This window comes from Nyctereutes procyonoides, unplaced genomic scaffold, assembly GCF_905146905.1.
Source record: "Nyctereutes procyonoides isolate TBG_1078 unplaced genomic scaffold, NYPRO_anot_genome, whole genome shotgun sequence".
Taxonomy (NCBI): Eukaryota; Metazoa; Chordata; class Mammalia; order Carnivora; family Canidae; genus Nyctereutes; species Nyctereutes procyonoides.
The window spans coordinates 47,343,356-47,364,945 of NW_026575043.1; the positions used below are offsets into that span (position 1 = coordinate 47,343,356).

General features: G+C 42.6%; 1 protein-coding gene and 1 non-coding gene across 2 annotated transcripts in view; one reads left to right on the forward strand and one right to left on the reverse strand.

The window, feature by feature from the left end:
* Nucleotides 1-3,955: 3,955 nt before the first annotated feature.
* SPPL3 (signal peptide peptidase like 3) overlaps nt 3,956-21,590 on the forward strand; it is a 134,125-nt gene continuing 116,490 nt past the window's right edge. Inside the window, exon 1 of the mRNA XM_055322058.1 lies at nt 3,956-4,457. Coding sequence (XP_055178033.1) covers nt 4,435-4,457 — 23 coding nt within the window. The 5' untranslated portion in view covers nt 3,956-4,434. The remainder of the gene's footprint in view (nt 4,458-21,590) is intronic.
* TRNAK-CUU (transfer RNA lysine (anticodon CUU)) lies at nt 8,064-8,136 on the reverse strand. The gene has a single exon. It is a non-coding gene; the product is annotated as a tRNA-Lys (tRNA).

Here is a 21,590-nt window from a genome sequence, read left to right on the forward strand (position 1 = left end):
AGAGGTTTATCTGCCTTGAAGAATTAACTTTCTCAGTCAGGAAGGGGGTTTCAGGGAAGAGGAGCAGATGCTGAATATGAACAAGATCATGGAGAGAATCATGGGAATTATCAGTGAAACCAGTTGTTCTGGTTTGAAATCTGGTTTGCCCTCTTGCTTGCTCAAAGGTTCATTCCACAGTGTTTGAGCTTCTACTCTGAGCTAAAGTTCTGCGCTGGGAACGGAAGGCATAAATGGCAACAAGCCACAGTTCCTTCCCACAAGGCAGTCACGATCCAGAGGGAGACAATGACAAGTAAACAAGCAGTGACATGACTGTTCACTGTGCTGTTACATCTACATTACATACATTGTAAATTCAGGGGTCTGGGGAGGAGGATCTCAGGAAGGAGTATCCAACCTTGCCTAGGTTTGATCAAGTTAGACTCCCTCCCAGAGGAGGTGAAATGGAAGCCAAGCCTCAAAATTATAAGCAGCAGTTAAGAAATGGAAATGCCTCCTGGGCTTGGTCGGGGATCTGGACACAAAAAAGAACGGAGCCTATTGGAAAGCTGCAATCGGGTCACTGTGGAATGTAAATAGTGTGTGTGTGTGTGTGTGTGTATGTGTGTGTGTGTGTGTGTGTTGGGGTTGGGAGATGTGGAGGATAGAGGTGAAAATGGCTGGAGAGGCAGGCAGGGACTGGTCAGACCCAAGCCTTTGACCTTAGTAATGCCTACTCAGCCCAGCCAGACCCGAAAAGCCTGCTCCCAGGAGTCTGCGCCTAAGGCAGATGATGCATCTTGGGGAGACTCACCAAGTCTTTTTTTTTAACACATTTGGTAGAAGAAGTGATCATATAATTACAGTGGTGATAATTAGAGGAACTTCCATTGCTTCTTTCAACAAACATTGCATAAAATGTGGCCCTCTCACGTCGTGGGCGGGGTTCAAGGGGTGGGGAAGCCAGGCATCCCTTGTGGGGGAAGCCAACGCCTGTATCCATCTCCTGCCAAGCACACCTGACTACCCAGCTGAGGCCCAGAGGTGCCATAGATACACCTGGGACTGCTCCAGTGTGGAGCTGAGTGCTGCTGGCGGGGGGAACTGAAAGCCACTCCCCAGGTTCCCCAGGCTGAGCAGACTCCAGCCAACCCACAGGCTTCAGATTTATTTCATTCTGACCTTCAAACCTGCAGAGATTCTGCCCAGGACCTGGAGGTGCCTTTTACATCTTGGCAAACTTAGCCTGAGATGCTCAAGCCACTGGTCTCTGGGCTCACATTTCTTCTTCCTAAGACCACATACATGGGGTCTCGGTGGCCTGGACATGCTCCTAGCCCTGTCAAATGCTGTTTGACTTCTTATAAAATCTGCATTCACATGTTTATCCAAGAGACACCTTGAGGGCCTCTGGTTTAGATGGAGAGAAGAAAACCTTTTTTTTTAAGATTTTATTTATTAATTCATGAGAAACACACACACACACACAGAGAGAGAGAGAGAGAGAGAGAGAGAGAGAGAGAGGCAGAGACACAGGCAGAGGGAGAAGCAGGCTCCATGCAGGGAGCCCGACGTGGGACTCGATCCCAGGTCTCCAGGATCAGGCCCTGGTCTGAAAGTGGCACTAAACCGCTGAGCCACTCTGGCTGCCCTGAAAACCTTTCTTTTTATTTCTAACCCCATACCTTCACCCCAAACTCTTCTCCCTCTTTTCTTCCACCAGGTTTTTCTCAGTGCAAAGAATGATCCTGTTGCTTCTGGGGAGGCCTTGATTTTCTTTCCTCTCTGCACCTCATTTTCCATCCATCCAATACCAACTTTTCACTTGGCATTGCCTTTAATAACTCACTGGGAACTAAAAACCAAGTGAATTGCCCAAAGGCTCTGTGTCTCTTTCTGTCTCATTAGCAACATGTCTGGTCTGTTTTGTTCTTAGTTTTCCAGACAAGCTTCTGTGCCTCTCAAAGCCACTTGTACCAATGATTTCTGGCCTTTCCCATTGGGGCCTGAAGCTTCACTCATGCTCCTTCCCATGGGGCCTGAAGCCTCACTCATGCTCTTTTGAGACTCAGAATGGCTGTGTGTCACATTTAAGGAGATAGTTGGCATCTGTAAAACACCAGGCAAAGCCATAAGAGCCAAATGATCATCAAGAATTTAGGCTCTCTGCCTTCCTATCCCCACGATATCCCCATATCCAGTGCTATTTATGGCTGGGCAGGTATTTGCAGGCTGGTTATCTTTCTGTCAATGGTCAGAGGAAGGACACCCAGTGGACTCTTATTTTCTTGGGGCCCTGCCTCAAACCCTCTTTGGGACTTTGATCTTATCAGCTGGCCCTTTCCCAGGGCTCTCTGGTGGAGCTTCAAGATACATGTTGAACCTGACTCGTCCTGGCACCTGGCAGTGGAGGAAGGAGGATGAAGGAGAGATTGCTCCTGAAGGAAAAGTGTACTTGGCTTTCTCGTTAATGGGTTCTCCTTGGGGAACAGGCAAGCAGCAGATGTATGGGCAATGGCCAACTGATCCATTTGTAGATAGATTCAGGGTGTGGTGTTCCCTCTAAGCCTGGGCAGGCCCTGGGAAACTGGAGCAGAGCTAGATCCCGGCCTGAAATGGGGCAGGCTGCACAGGAGCTGCAATATGCTGGTTTCAGGTGTGGGATCTCTGCCTCCCTTGGAGACTGGGGTCCAGAGGGCTAGTATGTCTGTTGCCGGAGTGTGCTTCTCAAACCTGGAGCTGCACTGATCGTTTTCATTCATGAACGTACTAACTGGCAAGGAGGCTTAGCTCGGCCCTTCAGAGTCTGGCTTCAGTGTGCCTTTATCATGAGTCCCTTCTCTCAACACTCCCCAGTACAAACCATCCATCCCACTCCTGGATCCAAGCTCACTCCAAGCCTTCACATCTTTGGGCCTTGTCTCATGCCATTCTCTCTTCCTAGAATGGCTTTTCTCCTAGTAAGCCACTCTGGAGAAGCATCCCCCCATGGCCAGAGGCTCAATACATCTCTCTCTCTCTCTCCTCTTATGCCCCAGATTTACTCTGTTGGTCTCTGGTCTAGCTCTATTATGTTTACTTCATGCCTGCCTCCAGTCTTGCCGATGGACAGTTCCCTGAACTTTCTGCTCCTGCACAACGAGCTCCGCTTCATCCTTCAGGTGTCAACTCCAATGCCATCTCCTCAGCTAGTCCTTCCTTGACCGCCCCATCTAAAGGCAGGCCCCATCCATACACACTCTGTCCCATTCATTACCTGGGATCATCGTCTTCATGACACTCAGCATCTGAAATTTTCTTGACCTATTTGTCGGCCTGGACTATGTCTCTTCCTCTAGAGTGTAAGCTCTTGGAGGGCAGAGATCCGGCAGGATCAGGTGATACGTGGTTGGTTCCCAATAAAATCTCTATTGATCAAATGAAGGCAACTATGGGCATTCAAGTTGGCACCCTGAGGACCTGGCTCAGAGCCCGGCGCAATAAAGGTTGGCTTCCTGGGACATTCGCTAAACGAATGAACGAACCAGAGGATGCAGCACTCCGACTGCAGACTGACGGGTTGAGCGACAGCTGGGGGCCCCTCGGCCCGCACACTGTGGATGGACCGCGACAGCTGAGTGGCAGCCAGCGGACGCGCACCGGGGCTCCTGATTGGCTGGCTGCTGCAGCCCCTTAGAGGGGAAGGGGAGGGGGCCCGAGGCGACAGCTCCGCGTGGGGAGGAGGCGGCACCAAGCGGCGGGAGGCGGCCCAACCGCCAGAAGCTGTGTGAGCAACAGTCGCCTCGAACCGGCGAACCGACGTCTCCGCGCAAGGGCCCGGCGCGAGGGGCGGGGCGCGCGCGTCACGTGAGCGTGTTTTGGGCACGTGATCCGCGCGGGGCCAGGGCTGGCCCCCGCCCCCTCCTCTCCTCCCCTCAGCGGGTGTGAGTCGAGCGGCCTCGCCTCACCGCCTAGCGCCCCCCTCAGCCGCCGCCGCCGCCGCCGCCGCCGCCGCCGCCGCCTCCGCCCGCCGGCCATGTCCCCGGGCCGCCGCCGCCGCCGCTCGTGCGCGGCGCTCCAGCGGCCCAGCGCGCAGTGAGCGCGGGGCCCTCTCGCTACTCGCCCGCCCCGGGGCCCCCTTGTTCTCAGCGCCGCCGCCGCCGCCGCCATGTTGGGTTTAGAGCCGCAGCGGAGCCGCCGCCGCCGCCGCCGGTAAGGGAGGCCGAGAGCGGAGCCCGCCCCGCCCCGGGGCCCAGGGAGCGGGGCCGCCTCGGAGCCCGGCCTCTCCCCGCCAGCCGCCTTCCCGGCCCGCCCGCCGTGCGAGCCAGCGAGCGAGCGAGCGAGCGAGCGAGCGAGCGCCGGGCCGCGGCCGCGCCTTCCGCTCCCGGCCCGAGCGAGCCCGCCGCCGGTTCGTTCCACCGCCGCCGCCGGGCCCGGCCAGAGCCTGCAGCGGAGCTCACGAGAGTCAGCGCCATGGCGGAGCAGACCTACTCGTGGTGAGTGCGGGGCTCGGGAGGCCGGGGCGCGGCGCAGGTGGGGGTCGGGGCGCCGACGCGGCCGGGTGGGGGAGAGGAGGAGGAGGAACAGGTGCGCGTCGCGGGGGGGCGCGGGTTGGGGGTGCACGCCCCCCTCGTCCCCACCAGAGGGGGCGGCTGGCGCTCGTGGAAGGTGGTCAGCGGCCGGGGACTCGGGAGTCCGAGAAGGGGGGTGGAGGCGGTGGTGGCCGCGGCGGATGTCATCCGGTCATGGGCGGAGCAGGTGATGGAGAAGGGGAGCATGACCCCAGAGGTGGGAAGCCCACGGATGGGAAGTTGAATCCCGTGGACACTCCGGAACTGACTTGAGGGGGTAGCTGCTGGGCAGGAGGATTGAAAGGGTGGGCAGAGGCGGGCCAGGGCAAGGGTGGGCCACCGGGCTGCGAAGAAGCTGGTAGGAAAAACAGGTGATAGGAGGCTGAACTTGGAAGTTGGAAGAGAGGAGGAGCCGTCTGACTGGGGCTGCTGCTTAGCACCTGCGTGGCGACTGAAGGGAGAGTTGGTAAGGTGGGCAGAGGCCCGGGTGTGATCGAAGGAAAACCACGGGAGGAACGTCTTGGGAACCATGGAAGGGAGTCCCTTGTGAGGAGGTTGGAAGGGGATCCTGTTTGGATAACCACATTCTGGAAAAGGAGTCGTTGGTGGCAAGTGGAGCATGAGTAGAATCTTTGTGAGGGTTGGTACTCTGTTCTTCGGAATTTAAAGTGGCCTGCTGCCCTGGATCAAGTATGGAGATGGAAGATCTGCAAGTTCATTTTTATGGGACTTCTAACGCTATTAAATATTTTGTTGAGGAATGAGAAGCGCACTGTGTGGTTTATGGAGTGAGAACTTAACCTATCCTGAGAAGGGAATGCAGTGTTTGGGGAGATGGGGGTGAGAGGCCTCCCTTTAGCATGTGGAGGTGGAGTATTTGCAGGGGTGGAAGGAATGACGGTAGCTTCCTTGAAGAGTGGAAATTGGATAGTGAGGAGGAAGGTAATAACTGAGGGTGAAGAAGGAAGGAATGGGATGGTAGTATGGGGATGGGAAATCTGGTTGCAATCTAGAGAGATTGTTTGAAGATGGTTTACTCTTTGAAGCAAATGTGGTTTGGGACAGAATTGTACTGCTTTCCCTTGCTAGAAAAGAGCACAATTGAGTGGGAAGAGCATGGCGTTTGGAGTTGGAAGATTTGGTTTGGTAGTCCCTCTTTCACCGCTAACTTGGTTTATAAGTAGGCAAGATAGTAAGTTCTCCATTCCTTTTCCCTTGCCTTTTTCATAGATTGTAAAGATTAAATGAATAACTTTAGAAAGCCAATGGAAAACTGTAAAGTGTTACATTTTATTACATTATCGTTAGGGGAACGACAAAGAAATGGATAATACATGAAAATAAAGAATGGTTTTAGGTAGAGGGCTTTAGTGGAGTGGATGCTTTGTGGTGCTTGAGGTTATGATAGATAAGTCAGGAACTCATTGTGTCTTCACATAGGGAAAGAGGATTGGTGATGGAAGATGATAATTCAGAAGGGAACTTCAGTGCTCAAAAAGAAGAAAACAGAGTCTGAAAGAAAGTCACACTAAAAGAAGAATTAAAACGTTGGTGAACAGTTGTGACTGCAGATGTATTTTTAAAAGCATTAACTGATTGGATAGTTTTGAGCAACAGTGAGCTGCCTTTCCTTAGCAGGTAATATGGAACACAAGATTACAGTTTGAGCTTTCTTACGGACAGAGTTAGAGTTAAGTTCTGTAACTAACTTAACTAACTCATCTTGAGCTCTTAACACTAACTGGTCTAGCTGAGAGTCCTGATGGCTGCCCTTCTGCTTTTACTGTGCCATATAGAGACCATGGACGGTTGAAGGAGTAAGCACAGTGGCCAAGAAGTGAGGAAAATGAAAGTGTTTTACTAGATAGTTGGCCACACACTATGTGATGTTGGATGGCTCTACTAGTTGGGGGGCGGGGTACTGTTTTGTGAAGTTTGATATTTTACAGTATTTATCTTACTAAAATACTTCCATCTCAGCTCCTTTTGCTTTATAGGCAAAGAAACTCATTGAAATTAGAATGTTTATTAGCCTCTCACCTTTAGCGAGTTTTGAGATGGAGAAAGTTTTTACATCATCTTGAGAGAGGGAGGTATATGAGGAGAGAGGATTGGGAAACCAGGCAGCTTTCTAGGTTCTGATAGTTACTGTAAGTAATATCCATGTTTCAGTCACCAGTCTCTGAGGTAGGTGAATGCTCTGTTTTATGGAAGAGGAAATTTAGGCTTAGGATGCCAAGTGATTTGATGAGATACTTCACTTGTGATGCTTTGTTTTGTTTGATACATTCTCCCATCATTGTATTCATTCTCCTTGTAAGTATGAAAAAGGTATTCCAAGAGTACATGTGAACTGAGTTTTGGAGTATCTTTTTTGCAGTATCTTTGTCACTGTTCTTTTGGTTTGTGCAAATAAGAGTTTGTTTTGTTTTGCTTTTTTATGGACTTGTACTACGTTTGCATGTGGCCATTAGGAAAATCAACCTTGTGGGGACTATTGTGGCAGTATAAATTGGTCTGAGGGTGGAGTCAGTGAAGAATCTTTTTAAAAAAAATTTTTTTTTATTGGAGTTCGATTTGCCAACATATAGTATAACACCCAGTGCTCATCCCGTCACCCAGTCACCCGTCTCCCCGCCCTCCTCCCCCAGAGTTAGGAGTCTCTCATGTTCTGTCACCCTCTCTGATTTTTTCCCACTCATTTTCTCTCCTTTCCCCTATAATCCCTTTCACTATTTTTTATATTCCCCATATGAATGAAACCATATGTCGGTCCTTCTCCAATTGACTTACTTCACTCAGCATAATACCCTCCCGTTACATCCACTTGGAAGCAAATGGTGGATATTTGTTGTGTCTAATGGCTGAGTAACATTGTATATATAGACCACATCCTCTTTATCCATTCATCTTTCGATGGACACCAAGGTTCCTTCCACAGTTTGGCTATTCTGGACATTGCTGCTATAAACATTGGGGTGCAGGTGTCTCAGTTTTTCACTGCATCTGTATCCCCAGTAGTGCAATTGCTGGGTCATAGAGTAGCTCTATTTTTAACTCTTTGAGGAACCTCCACACAATTTTCCAGAGTGGCTGTAGCAGTTCACATTCCCACCAGCAGTGCAAGAGGGTTCCCCTTTCTCCACATCCTCTCCAACATTTGTTGTTTCCTGTCTTGTTAATTTTCACCATTTGTCAGTGAAGAATCTAGAATGTAGATGTCAGAAGATTGAAAATAGTTTCCTTAGGATTTTCTTTTCTTGTCTTTTTTAAAAAAGATTTTATTTGTTTATTTTTAAAGATTTTATTTATTTATTCATGAGAGACCGAGAGAGAGAGAGAGAGAGAGAGAGAGAGAGAGAGAGAAAGAGGCAGAGACACAGGAAGAGGGAGAAGCACGCTCCATGCAGGGAGCCTGATGTGGGACTCGATCCAGGTCTCCAGGATCACGCCCTGAGCCAAACTCAGATAGATGTCCAACTGCTGAGCCACCCAGGAGCCCCTAAACATTTTATTTTCAAGCAATCTCTACACCCAACATGGGGCTTGAACCCATGACCCTGAGATCAAGAGTCACAAGCTCCACCAACTGAGCTAGCCAGGTGCCCCAGGATTTTAGTGTAATAAGATAGGTAAATTATAAAGCAAGATTGGTCATGTGGTAATTATTGAAGCTTAGTGATGAATACTTGAAGGTTTATTATTCTATTCTGTATATTTTGACATGTTTACATTTTTCATAATAAAAAGTTAACTTAAAAAAAAACTTCTATACATGCTATTCATGCTGTTTTCTGGTTTCTTGTGCTTGCTTTCTGTGTTGAGAAGCTAGAGTGGGTGTATTGACTTAAGAATATGTAGGTTATGACCTGATGAATGAGGGGGCACAAGCCATCCAGGTATTTGGCAGATACCTCCATCAGCATCTGAGCTCCCACTTTAGGAAGATGAAATTCAAGGGGTCATTTCAGTTGAAGGTGCAGTTTCAGTACACTCATACAGTGGAAGTACAGTAGTCCTCCATTATCTGTGGGGTTTACATACCAGGAACCCAGTGGATGTCTGAGACCAAGGGTAGTACCGAACCCTGTATATACTATGCTTTTTTTATACATACATATGTATGATAAAATTAAGTTATAAATTAGGCCTAGTAATAGATTAACAACAAATAAAACAATTATAGCAACATACTGTAATAAAAGTTACGTGAATGCAGTCTTCCTTGAAGTATCTTATTGTACTGTATTCACCTTTGTGATGACAGATGAAAAAATGCTTAAGTGATGCGATGAAGGGAGGTGAATGACATAGAGGTTGTGACGTAGCGTTAGGCCGCTATTGACCGTATGATAATACATGAGGAAGAGGATCATCTGCTTCCAGTCTGTGGTTGACCCTGGTAACTGAAACCATAGGGCCCAATGAGCCAGGGAACGGGCAGTTCTCTGTCCCAGGTAGGTCATGAGCAGGAGATACAGAGCAGGGTAGCAAACAACTGTTACTTACAAGGTGATTGGTGTTCAGGTCAGTAATTTGGGGGGCTTACCTCTAGTGGTTATTATTAAAAGGTGCCCAGGGAAAAGCAAAGCAGGGACTTAGAGTGTGCATCCTAAACTCAAATCCTCATCTAAATATCCAGACTCTAGTTGTGATTACAAATATCATACTGTAAAATGGCAGCAACTGAGAAAAGCAGCGTTCTTGTCCTCCAAAGTTGTTTTCCTTATCATACTTTATTCCTAGCAAAGTCTATCAAAATCTCGTTACCCAAGGGTTCACCTGAAATTCCACATATCTGAGAAGCATTTCTATATCCAACTGATCTCTTTATATTTGATATTTGTAGTCTGTCTGCATTTTTGCTACTTTTATGTGTTTGAATACCTAGCCTCTTCATTAGATTGTAAGCTCCTTGAGAGTAAGGATGCTCTTACAGTACCTCCCACATACTTAGTACATTGTCTTGCCTGTAGCTTCTGCTTAGAACACACTGATTGAATAAGATAGATTTTTATGATTGTTCATCCTTTGTTGAAAGAATATTTTAAGTGTGAGGGAAAGCTACAGATAGGTGTTTATTATAATCCATATACTATACTTAATAAAAGCTCTTGGTAACTTAGTTTCTTGGTATCACAGTGCTGTAAGAATGAGTAATGCCATCCTTAATAAAATTTTAAATAAAAGCTATTGACAGATGAAATTAAAATCATTGGTAGTAATACCGCAATCTTTATCACGATGTAACCACAGGACTCAGCTTGTATCCTTCTTACTTGTATACCCAGGAAGTAAAAGAATGCATGTGAAAACACAAATAGAAGGTGGAAGCTAGATTTTTTCTTAATTTGGGAAAAAACACCTTGCTCGATGTGTATTTATGAGCAGTTATTTTAGCATAAGTTCTGTGAGAAACAGGAATTTGTCTCTCTTTCCCTCTCTTTTTAGGAACTTCTCGATGGAGTCAATGCAGTACTTGAATCTTGGTGGTAAAAATTACTTAAGTTAGCGTTAATGTTGGTGTAGGGGAAAAAGGAAATAAGTACATGTGGACCTCATTGAAATGAATTTTGTTTCCAAAGTAGTATCATAACAATTTATTGTGTGTTTTCTGGGTGCTAGGGCTTTAAAGCATTGTTAAATAAGGAAACTGAGGCTCAAAGAATTTAAGTAACTTGCCAAATAACATGTAAATGGTAAAAGGGCTCAAAGTGAAGACTGTTTAACATGATTCTGTGGCTAAATCTGTCTACTTCCATTTCCATAATCACTACTGTAAGCCAGTCCATTTTTGCTTGAGTTCCCTGTTAGCCTCCTCACTGGTTACACCTCCCCCCTCCCCTATTCTCCACATGATGACTGTTATCCTAAGTGACCTTCTGACAGCTTAAAAAACTCTTCAGTGGTCACACTTGGAATAAAACCCAGGTTCCTCAGTAGGCTCTTCACAGTTTTATCTTGTGTGGGTTTCTGAGGGATGACAGACAAACTAAAAAGTTACACAAGAGTAAGAATCTTTTCTATTTTGGTATTCTCTCCGGTGCTTGGTATGTAATGATAGCTGGTAAATATTTACTGAACAAATGAATGAGAACACTCCCCCTGGGCTATGTGTCTTAAGGTCTACTCTAAAGATTGCATTATATTGAGGTAATATATTGTGAATATAATGGGCAAATAGTATTTTACCTGATACTAGGTATTGGCAAATAGTGTTATACCTGAGAATGAGAAATAACACAGATCTCTAGAACTCGTGAAAGTCACTTCTATGCAATTACTATTGTGTATTGTTGTATCTGTTGTGATCATATCTGTTCTTGTATCTTGTGGTCATTGCATTTTATGCAAATTTTTCAGAGAGAAATTATTTAGTTGAAAATGTGTGTCTAGCATTATAGGCTTTAGATTTGCTCATTTTTAAAACATGTCTTGCTTCTAGTTAAGGTGCTATAATAATGGTTTGGCAATGCATGATTCAGACTGAAATTAACCAAAACTAAGACCAGGAATTTGTACCGAAATCATTTTCCTGCCTGGGGATAGAGGAGAGGGAAGCTGGAGAGTCTGTAACCATCCTATAATTTACCGAGTGGTATTATGAATTCAGGAGCCTAATGTCCATGCATTTCCTTCTTTTCTTTTTTTTTTCTCTCCCTCCCTCCCCCCTCTTTCTTTTCTTTTCTTCTTTCTTTCTCTTTCTTTTCTTTTCTTTTCTTTTCTTTTCTTTTCTTTTCTTTTCTTTTCTTTTCTTTTCTTTCTTGATTTATTTATTTGACAGAGGACAAGTAAGGGGAAGGCAGAGGGAGAGAGAGAGAATCAGGTTCCCTGCTGAGCAAAAAAGCCCAACGTGGGGCTTGATCTTGAGCTGAGGGCCAGATGCTTAGCCCACTGAGCCACCCAGGCACCCCTATCCATGCATTTCTAAAAATAGATTTCTGTGTGACCATCTATTTTAAAGATGACAAACGCCCTTGAATTGAGGTGTTATGGAATTCTAATTGTGTTTTACTTCAACGTTAGTAACTTAGTTTTTATCATTCTCACATTTCATCAAACTATCTCATGGAAAATCGAGATGTCTTAAAAGGTGAATATCTAGCCAAGTATTGTTTTACTTGGCTACATTTGGCATCTGAACTTGATGTGATTGCTGTCCCTGGCAATAGAGCCGTTAAGTATGACTTGATTTGTTAAATCCTAGAGTATATTTTCTGGAGTTTAATGGTTGCTTCTTGGGAGTTAAAAAAGACAATATTGGTTTAATTTGTCGTATGTATAAGTCAAATTTTTGCAACTTTGCAACAAGTTTCTGTAACATTTTCCAACCTTTACTGGGAAAGTTAGAGGTACAGTGTGCCTCTTCTGTAATTTTAACTTCTTAGGAGTCTAGAGGGATTCAATTTTACAGTGAAAATCTACAATTAGTCCCTATGATCCTCACAATGAATTCTTACCTGTCAGATTTTATTAATAGGTCTCACTAAGGCCAAAGCTTAAAACAGACCTACTCATTAGCTGTGATTAGACTAGATTGAGCACCTATGAAAAGTTAGGTTTGAAAATGTTTTTAAGGTATTAGACCAATCAGTCTATGAATATACATTAGAAATCTAATAGAAAATCCCATTTCTTGATTTGTAGATTTCACCCTAATTTGATAAGACTTGATAATGTCTGTTTTGGAGTTCTGGTATTGATAGTGAAGAACCACTAAGGGATAAAAAACAGAACGGCTCTACAGTAGAGATGTGCCCCACTTTTTTTTTTTTAATGAATTTGTGAATTTTACTGAATATAAGTGCTCAAAAAATATTTGATTCTGTCAGTGCCACTCATTACATTTTTGTTTGAAATTCTAAAATAAGAGCTTTTAATTCCATTCTGGTTTCTTCAAATTGGGAAAATTTTTATTTGAGGGTGATTTCCAGCTCTGATGAACTGGGATCTAGTCTTGTTTTAGTTCCAGTTTTGTAGTCTGTAGAATGGGTATGTCATACTCCAAAGAGTTGTTGCAAGGATTTAATGAGATAATGCACATGCAAATGCTTTGTAAATTGCTAAGTAAAATATAAAAGCAAGGTATTTGTGCTCTACATTGTTAGATCCAGACAGGTTCCAGATACAGAGTTCCTTACTACAGAAAATAATTTTTCTTGTTTCATAATATAAGTAGCATTTAAACTTTGAGGTGTCCATTCTAGTGAGGATTCTTTTGAGATAACCAAGTAATTCCGTATAAAAAGAAAGAAAAGTTTTCAAATTGTCATTGATTTATATTGTTGCCTTTGAAATGTGCTATAAGGTCATTTTCTTCTAGTCACATTTTATGGTCCAAAAATAAAGAAGAAAAATCATGAATTGAATAAGAGCTAAGTTTTTTTACAAAATGTTTTATTTTTTAAAATTTTTTTTAATTTTTATTTATTTATGATAGTCACATACACACAGAGAGAGAGAGGCAGAGACATAGGCAGAGGGAGAAGCAGGCTCCATGCACTGGGAGCCCGACGTGGGATTCGATCCCGGATCTCCAGGATCGCGCCCTGGGCCAAAGGCAGGCGCCAAACCGCTGCGCCACCCAGGGATCCCCAAAATGTTTTATTTTGATCTTTGTTTTGGAAGGCAGTTTTCTCTATAATGTACTCAGATGAGGGAAGAGTACAGTGGTATGGATAATCCTAGGCTTTTTCTGGTTTTCTTTGGAATGCACAGGGCATTCATACCCTAAAATGCTTGAAGGGGGTCTGTTAGCAGTTTCTTACGTTTTCCCTGTTCCATACCATGTTTGTTAGGCACACCCACTTCCCCTCATCTGAGGGCCTCAGACTTCGGCTTCACTCTTGACCTAAATAGGACGAATGCAGTAAAGTTTTAATTGTTTTTTCAACTTGGTTATGCAGACACTTTAAGTACTGTGCTTGACTTTGTTGTTTCCTTAATTTTGCCTGAGTTGTCTAGCTTTACTTTCCAAACTTGTAAATCTTCAGTCTTGTCTGACAGCCTTAACTTTTAAACCTTTGACTATATGCTCCACTGACTTATAAACTCATTAAAATTTACATTCATTCTCAAAAATGCTTGCAAAAATACTGTTAGAAGTAAAAGTTAATTTTAGGTTCACCTGAGGTGGTTCACTTAGTTAAGTGTTTTCCTTTGGTTCTGGTCATGATCTGTGGGTCCCAGGATTGAGCCCCATGTTGGGCTGTCTGCTCAGTGAGGAGTCTGCTTCTCCCTCTGTGCATCCCCACCCCCCAATAAATAGAATCTTTTTTTAAAAAAGTTAGTTTTAGAAATTGATTTCTCTTACCTATGCATTGATTAGTGCAAGCACCAATAAATACCTCAGAAAACATTAAGATCTAATAGCTTAAAAATATTTTCATACATAACTTTCATCTTAGGGATTCAGTCTAGTCTTATTATAGAATTGCTACCTAGGGCCACTGTGAGGCTAGTGAGAGTTAAAGATTTGAGATGAGGTCAGTTAACCAAGTTGGAAAGTATAGCTCTGAGGGCAGAATGGAAGCCTGGAAGTTGAGGCTTGGAAAACTCAGAGTTGGGAATTGGAAGAGGTGGAATCAAAAAAAGCTCCATCAGAAGTAGGATAATTAGCAAAGCCTAATGGTGATAAAAGAAAAGGCACATAGAATTTTGGGGGGCAAGAGTGTAAAAGGCTACAGGGTTCAAAGAGAATGAAGAAAAACAGGATGTTGAATTTGCTAAGGAAGTCATTAGTGAAAGTGCACTAATAAAGATGAGAGTAGAGAGGGTGAAAGGCAAATTAAGGCAGGGTAATGAAGAAATAAAAGGCATCCTTTGGGTACTGGCCATTTGTTTGCAAGATAAGATGGGAAGGACATAGGAAAGCGGGAGGGTTCTTGTTGTAGACAGGGCCATAGTCTTCTGGTTTTATTTTCATTTTTTTGTTAAGGAAGAGAATTCTATACTTGAAGCTAGAGAGAAGGATAAATTGATCTTGGGAAGACTTTTTTTTTAAGATTTTTTATTTATTCATTTGAGAGAGAGAAAGAGCGAGTGCTAGTAGGGGAGGCAGAGGCAGACTCCCTGCTGAGCAGGAAGCCCGATGTGGGGCTTGATCCCAGGACCTGGAGAAAATGACCTGAACCCAAGACAGACGTCCAACCATCTGAGCACCCCTTTGGAAAGACTTTTTTTTTTTTTTTTTACTATAGTTTAAATTTAGAGATTTTTGTCTATTTTATTTTTAAAGATTTAATTTTTTTATTCATGAGAGAGACACACAGAGAGAGAGGGGCAGAGACACATGCAGAGGGAGAAGCAGGCTCCCCACAAGGAGCCTGATATGGGACTCGATCCCAGATCCCGGGATCAGGACCCGAGCCAAACAAAGGCAGATATGCTCAACCACTGAGCCACCCAAGGATCCCTCAGTTAGTTTTGAAGGGAACTTAATAGGAAATGAACATTTGATGTGTACATTTATTCTTTGCTTCTTTTGGTCTTTATATTGCCACTAGTTTGGATTGTATTGCTTTTGGAGGTCTTGTTTTCTGTTCTTTTTTTATAAGTTTTTTTTAATTTATTTATTCAGAGAGAGAGAGAGAGAGAGAGACTGAGAGGCAGAGACACAGGCAGAGGGAGAAGCGGGCTCCATGCAGGGAGCCTGACGCGGGACTCGATCCTGGGTCTCCAGGATCAGACCCCGGGCTGCAGGCGGCGCTAAACCGCTGTGCCCCCGGGGGTGCCCTCTGTTTTGTTTTTAATTGTATCAATATAAAGTCCAACCTCTTTGGTCTGACTCATCAAAACAATCTTGCCTTATAACCTTGCTTCCCTTTATTTTCCTTATTTTTTAAAAAATATTTATTTATTCATGAGAGACACACACACACAGAGAGAGGCAGAGACACAGGCAGAGGGAGAAGCAGGCTCCACCCAGGGAGCCCGACGTGGGACTCGATCCCGGGATTCCAGGATCATGCCCTGGGCCAAAGGTGGCGCCAAACCGCTGAACCACCTGGGCTGCATTTTCTTTAAAATGCTTGTTATTTCTGCCAAACTGGGTTACTTACTGTTCTTCCCCTTTTATTTAAACTGACTCCTATACCTGGTTAGGCTTTCTCCAAAGTCTCTAAATATGTGAGTCCTATACATCTTTCAAAGTCCAGCTGAAAAGCTTTTGTCTTGTTACAGAACCTTCTGATTGGCCCAGGAGAAATATTCTTCTGATACCTGTAGTTTTTTATCTGATCCTGTCATGTGGCAGCACTTTTACAATTTTTCTGACCTTGTATTGAATTATGTAGCTATCTTCCCACCTTGCACGAACTCTGTAAGGATAGGATCAAAATAATTAATTTCCTGGTGTAAGGACCTTATGCATAGTAGAGGCTGAGATTTTCCTTTTTTTAAAGAATGAATATTTTAGAGGTGAAATTTGCTGGATTTTAGAACTAGATTTTAGAAGAGAACGTCACCTTAAAAGTATAATGACAGGGCACATAGAAGAGAAGAGATACTTACCTAACATCTCACAGCTCATTTTTTTTTCTTTTTTTAAGATTTTACTTATTCATGACAGACACAGAGAGGGAGAGAGACAGAGGCAGAGGGAGAAGCAGGCTCCAGGCAGGGAGCCTGACATGGTACTGGATCCTGGGTCTCTAGCATCATGCCCCTGGGCCGAAGGTGGTGCTAAACCACAGAGCCACCCAGGGATCCCCCATCTCACAGCTCTTTAAAGAAAAGTAAAATTGATAGTGAGTCAAGGGTTGTGGCCAGATATGCCTAACTTGCTAATATCCATACAGCACCTTGAGAAGAGAAAGTGGCTCAGTCCCTGAACTGAACACCTTAGGGAGACATTTATAGAGGACCACAGGCTTTTCATTTATGTCATCTTCAATTTACTGCTCCCAATTTATTTCTACTTTATCTCCCAAATAAGCACTTTGTGACATACATTATTTTTTTTAAATGGAGAATCTCTCTCTCTCTCTCTCTCTCTCTCTTTTTTTTTTTTTTGTAATTAGGGAACAAGTTTCGGCCATCTCAAATATTTTGCAGGAGATTGTCTTTGAAATATGAGGAGCAATAAGCTATATGGAAAGTAGCTTCTGAGCAATTTAACATTTTCTATCTCTTTTGCTACTATTTCAGAAATCCATATTTCTTGTATTTAAGCTTTTGTTTAAAGAGCTAAAAATATTTTAAAAATAAAACCTTATTTTGCCTTCATTTTTTCTCTTTTAACTCATTTCTCTTGTTTAATAATTATAATTCAGAAAGGACAGTTTAAAAAAATCTCTTGGCCTGGTGTGTGCATATTTTAAATTGCATAGATACAGCAGTGCCTCAATTTTAGGTCAGAATTAAACAACCTGGTCTTGCAGGCATAGATAGGCATAAATCAGAAATTTGGGGGATTAGAAGTTCTTGTTTTGTACCTTCACATGCTGTGCAATGGTGAAAATAACCTACAGACTTAAGAGTGATATAATAGGCTGTTATCCATGGATAACAAAGGTTTTAAGAGCCAACACCAAAGGTTATCAACCAACTTAGAACAAAAGGGAATAACAAGTAGAAGTAGGAGAGAACAGTGAATACCAGATGTGATTGGACAGTAGAAACAAGGGGGAAGGTTAGAAATTCAAGCATCAGGAAGGTCAAATAATGAGACCAAAAAGAAAAGATAGCCAGCTACCAGAATAGGCAACTCAGTGAGAGTCATCATGTGGCAGAGGTGCAAATGGCCCTGAACAGCTCTGCAAATCCAGCTTTGTGCCTCACTGTTGACTTACCAGGTTGATAATGAGTTAACAGGTGGTAATGAGGCAATCTTATTAGCCTGTCCCATAGCTTTTAAGAGCTTCTGGCTTGGGTGTTACAGCTGGAGACCTTGGAGACATTTTTAATCCTCATCAAATAAGCCAGTAACTCCTATTGACTTTATACATATAAAATAAAAAATTTATCTCTTCATGGTTTCTGGATGACCCTTCTTTGTATTCACTTAGTACATTGTATTTACCTCTTTCAGTTGTTGTTTGTTTCCCTATAAAGTATTGAGGACATGACTCTATTTTGTTTGTGACTTTATCCTCAGTGGTTTATTTGGCACATAGTTTATTTAAATAAACTATTATTATTTATTGTTATTCCAGGGCGCCTGGATGGCTCAGTTGGTTAAGTGTCTGATGTCTGACTCTTGATTTTGACTCAGGTCATGATCTCAGGATCATGAGATTGAGCCCTGTGTCAGGTTCTGCTTTGGGCGTGGAGCCTGCTTACGATTCTCTCTCTCCCTCTTCCCCTCTTCCCCACTACACCCCTCTCTCAAAAAAATTTTTTCTCTAATAAATAGCATTCAGTATTTGACTTTTTAAAATAACCCTTAAAAAAAGAAAAACTAGTAAGATGGAAGAGTATGTTGCTCTCAACTCTCAGTTTAAGAGACAGCATCAAAGGGACAAACATCAAGTATCATTTGAGGTCTAGAGCTCACTCAATTACACTAAGTAATTGGAAGTATCATTGTTCAGGTTGTTAGGTGAGATCTATTGTGATTATTACTGTTTAATTTATGGAACCTCTTCAGAATTCAGTGGGAGAATTGGTTACTGTATTAGTTAGCTGTTGCCACAGTAATACTGCATAATAAATTATCTCCACACCTAAAATGGCTTAAAATAGCAATCTGCAGATTGGGTGGGCAACTTTGCTTCTTGCTTCAGATCTATACATCAGCTGGGTGGCTCTGCTTCATGTGTGTTTATTTTGGGGCCTAGACTGAATGGGCAGTAGCACCCAGGGGAGGTTCTTCTTACGACAGTAGCAGAAGCATAGGAGGGCAGGTGGAAACTACAAGACTTTTTGAGGCTCATGCTCAGAACTAGCACACTGCCACTTCGACTTCATTCTTTGAACCAAAGCAAGTCATATGATGGAAACTGAAGACAAGGAGCCACAAAACTAAACCTTGCCCCTTTTGTGGGAGTAGCTGCACTATTATAGGGCTAAGGAGTAGATTCAGGGAGGAGTGAGGCATTAGGGCCAGTAATGTAGTCAATCACAGGTGAAGTTCCCTCTTCCCTTTCATATGACTAGTTGTCACATTTTCATTCTTTTGTTAATTTTAATTTTTTAATTTATTTTTAAAGATTTTATTTATTCTTTCTTTCTTTTCTTTCTTTTCTTTCTTTTCTTTCTTTTCTTTCTTTTCTTCTTTCCTTCTTTCTTTTCTCTTCTCTTCTCTTCTCTTCTCTTCTCTCTTCTCTTCTCTTCTCTTCTCTTCTCTTCTCTTCTCTTCTCTCTCTCTCTCTCTCTCTCTCTCTCTCTCTCTCTTCCTCTTTTCTTTTCTTTTCTTTTCTTTTCTTTTCTTTTCTTTTCTTTTCTTTTCTTTCTTTTTCTTTCGACAGAGACATAGGCAGAGAGGGAAGCAGGCTCCCTGGAGGGAGCCTGATGCAGGACTTGATCCAGGACCCCGGGATCATGATCTGAGCCAAAGGCAGATGCTCAATCACTGAGCCACCTAGGTGCCCCCCACCTTTTTTTAATTTTTAAAAGATTGTTATTTATTTATTTGACAGCACATGAGCAGGGGGAACTACAGAGGGAGAAGGAGAAGCAGAAGCAGGCTCCCTACTGAGCAAGGAGTGTCATACAGGACTTGATCCCAGAACCCTGGGAAGGCAGATACTCAACTGACTGAGCCACCCAGATGCCCTCACATTTTCATTTTGTTCTAAAATGAAGCATATCATATAGTCAGATTTCATATAGGCCCCTTTCTGTAGCATTCAGGTTTTCACTGTAATGTTTTTTATTTTTCGTTAATGTTTTATATTTTTAAAGAAGCGTTTTTGAAATATAATTCATGTACGATACAATTCACTTACTTAAAATGTACAATCCAGTTGTTTTTAGTACATTCACAGAATTATTGCAACCATTGCCACAATTTTAGAACTTTTTCTTTTTTAATCTCAAAAGAAACTGTACCCATTAGCAGATACTCCCTTTCCCCCTTTTCTCCAGCCCCTGGCAGCCACTACTCTACTTTTGGTTTCTATGGATTTGCCTATTTCATATAAATGGGATAATACAGTATGTGGTCTTTTGATTTCTTTCACTCAGCACTGTCTTCAGGGTTTATCCATGCTGTGGCAAGTATTAGTGCTTCATTCCTTTCCATTGCCAAATATAGCCTATTGTATCGATATATCACATTTCACTATCCTTTCATCAAGTGACAGTTGTTTTCATTTTTTTTGGCTATTAATAATGCTGCCATGAGCATTCATGTAGAAGTGTTTGTGTAGTTGTATGTACATTTACATTTCTTTTGGGTAAATACCTAGGAGTGGAATTGCTGGCTCATAGAATTTTTCTATTTAACATTTTGAGGAACTATCAAATTGTTGTCCAAAACAGCTGTACCATTTTACATTCCCATCCGCAGTGTGTGAAGGTTCTAATTTCTCCCTCTTCATCAACACTTGTCATTGTCTGTGTGAAGTGGTTTTTACTTGTGTAATAAAAGCAGTAGTTTAAAATATTAAATCTGTTTGTAAATAAAAAAAAAAAACTGTTAAATCTGTTTGTACTTAACAGTGTAGTACCAAAGTCACTCCTCAGGTTTAGTTACCTAAAAAATCTAGCAGTAAGGAAAAAAAAAAATCTTTTGGCTTACAGATTTTCTTTCAGGCTACTCCTTATTTGTTTTACATACTAGAGTCATTTAGGAAGAAATTAACCAGGCAGCCTGGGTGGCTCAGTGGTTTAACGCTGCCTTCAGCCCAGGGCCTGATCCTGGAGACCGGGATTGAGTCCCATGTCGGGCTCCCTGCATGGAGCCTGCTTCTCCCTCTGCCCTCTGCCTGTGTCTCTGCCTCTCTCTCTCATAAATAAATAAAATCTTAAAAAAAAAAAAAAAGAAATTAACCTCAGATAATTATTTTTTTTAATTTTTTTTTCTTTTATTTTTTAACCTCAGATCATTATTAAACAAGTTCTCAACTTTTGGGTAAGTGAATGCCCAGATTATTCTGGCAGCCTGCTGCATTGTCACTAGTCTGAGGACTGTGACTGGTTTAATGACTGAAGTTGTTGGGTTTTTTGGGGGAGGAAGGAGGTCCTTGATATCTATTCTTTGCCAGGAAGATAATCATTGGAGGAGTTCGTTGTAAAATATGACCTTTTTTGGGGTAGCACTGTCCAATAGAAGTATAACATGAATCACATATGTAATTTGAGGTATTCTAGTAGCTGCACTAAAAAGTAAAAAGAAACACATTAAATTAATATTAATAATATAGTTTAATTCAGTGTATCAAAAATATTTATATCATTGGTTATATGTAATCAATAAAGAATTAACAATACTTTACACTTCAAAGTTCAGATCAGCCACATTTCAAAGCTCAGTAGCTGCATATAGCTAGCAGCTGCCATATTGAGCAACACTGTCATAGAGGTCTAAGAGCTTATGATCTGGATTTTTCCTCACAAGTATAATCTGTATTTTTAGAAAAGATGAGTTCTTGATCAGCCTGTATTTCTGGTTCTTCAATTTTATGTTGTTACTGCCTTTTTTCTTTTTTTCTTTAAACGTGGAAGAGGGTCTTCAGAGAGGGTACAGAGAGAGACAAGCTCCTTAAAGCTCAGAATTTTAGCTGTGCTTAGCAATTAGTTAGCAGGAGGGGAAAAAATGGGGTCCCTTATCATGAAGGATGTATGAGGTTCTGTAGCAAATAAAAGAACTGTTTCTCTTTGGTTCTTATTTTAATTGTTCTTATATGTTCAGAGTCTCCTTTGGCCTGCTCTTTATCAGTTATATACCACTTGTACTATTTGATGACATAGCTCACTTGGTTAGACAAAATAAGGCTGTAGATTTGATCTCTGTAATTAATGACTGACTTTATGCCTGCTGGGGCTTCACTGTAGTAATAAGGTAGAATAAACAGGGTTCTCTGTTCCATGAGTTTACACTGTTGTTAGAGACTGCTGGTATTTGCTGGGTCCAATGCCAGCAAATAAAATTAAGACAACTATAAGAGGAGGAGA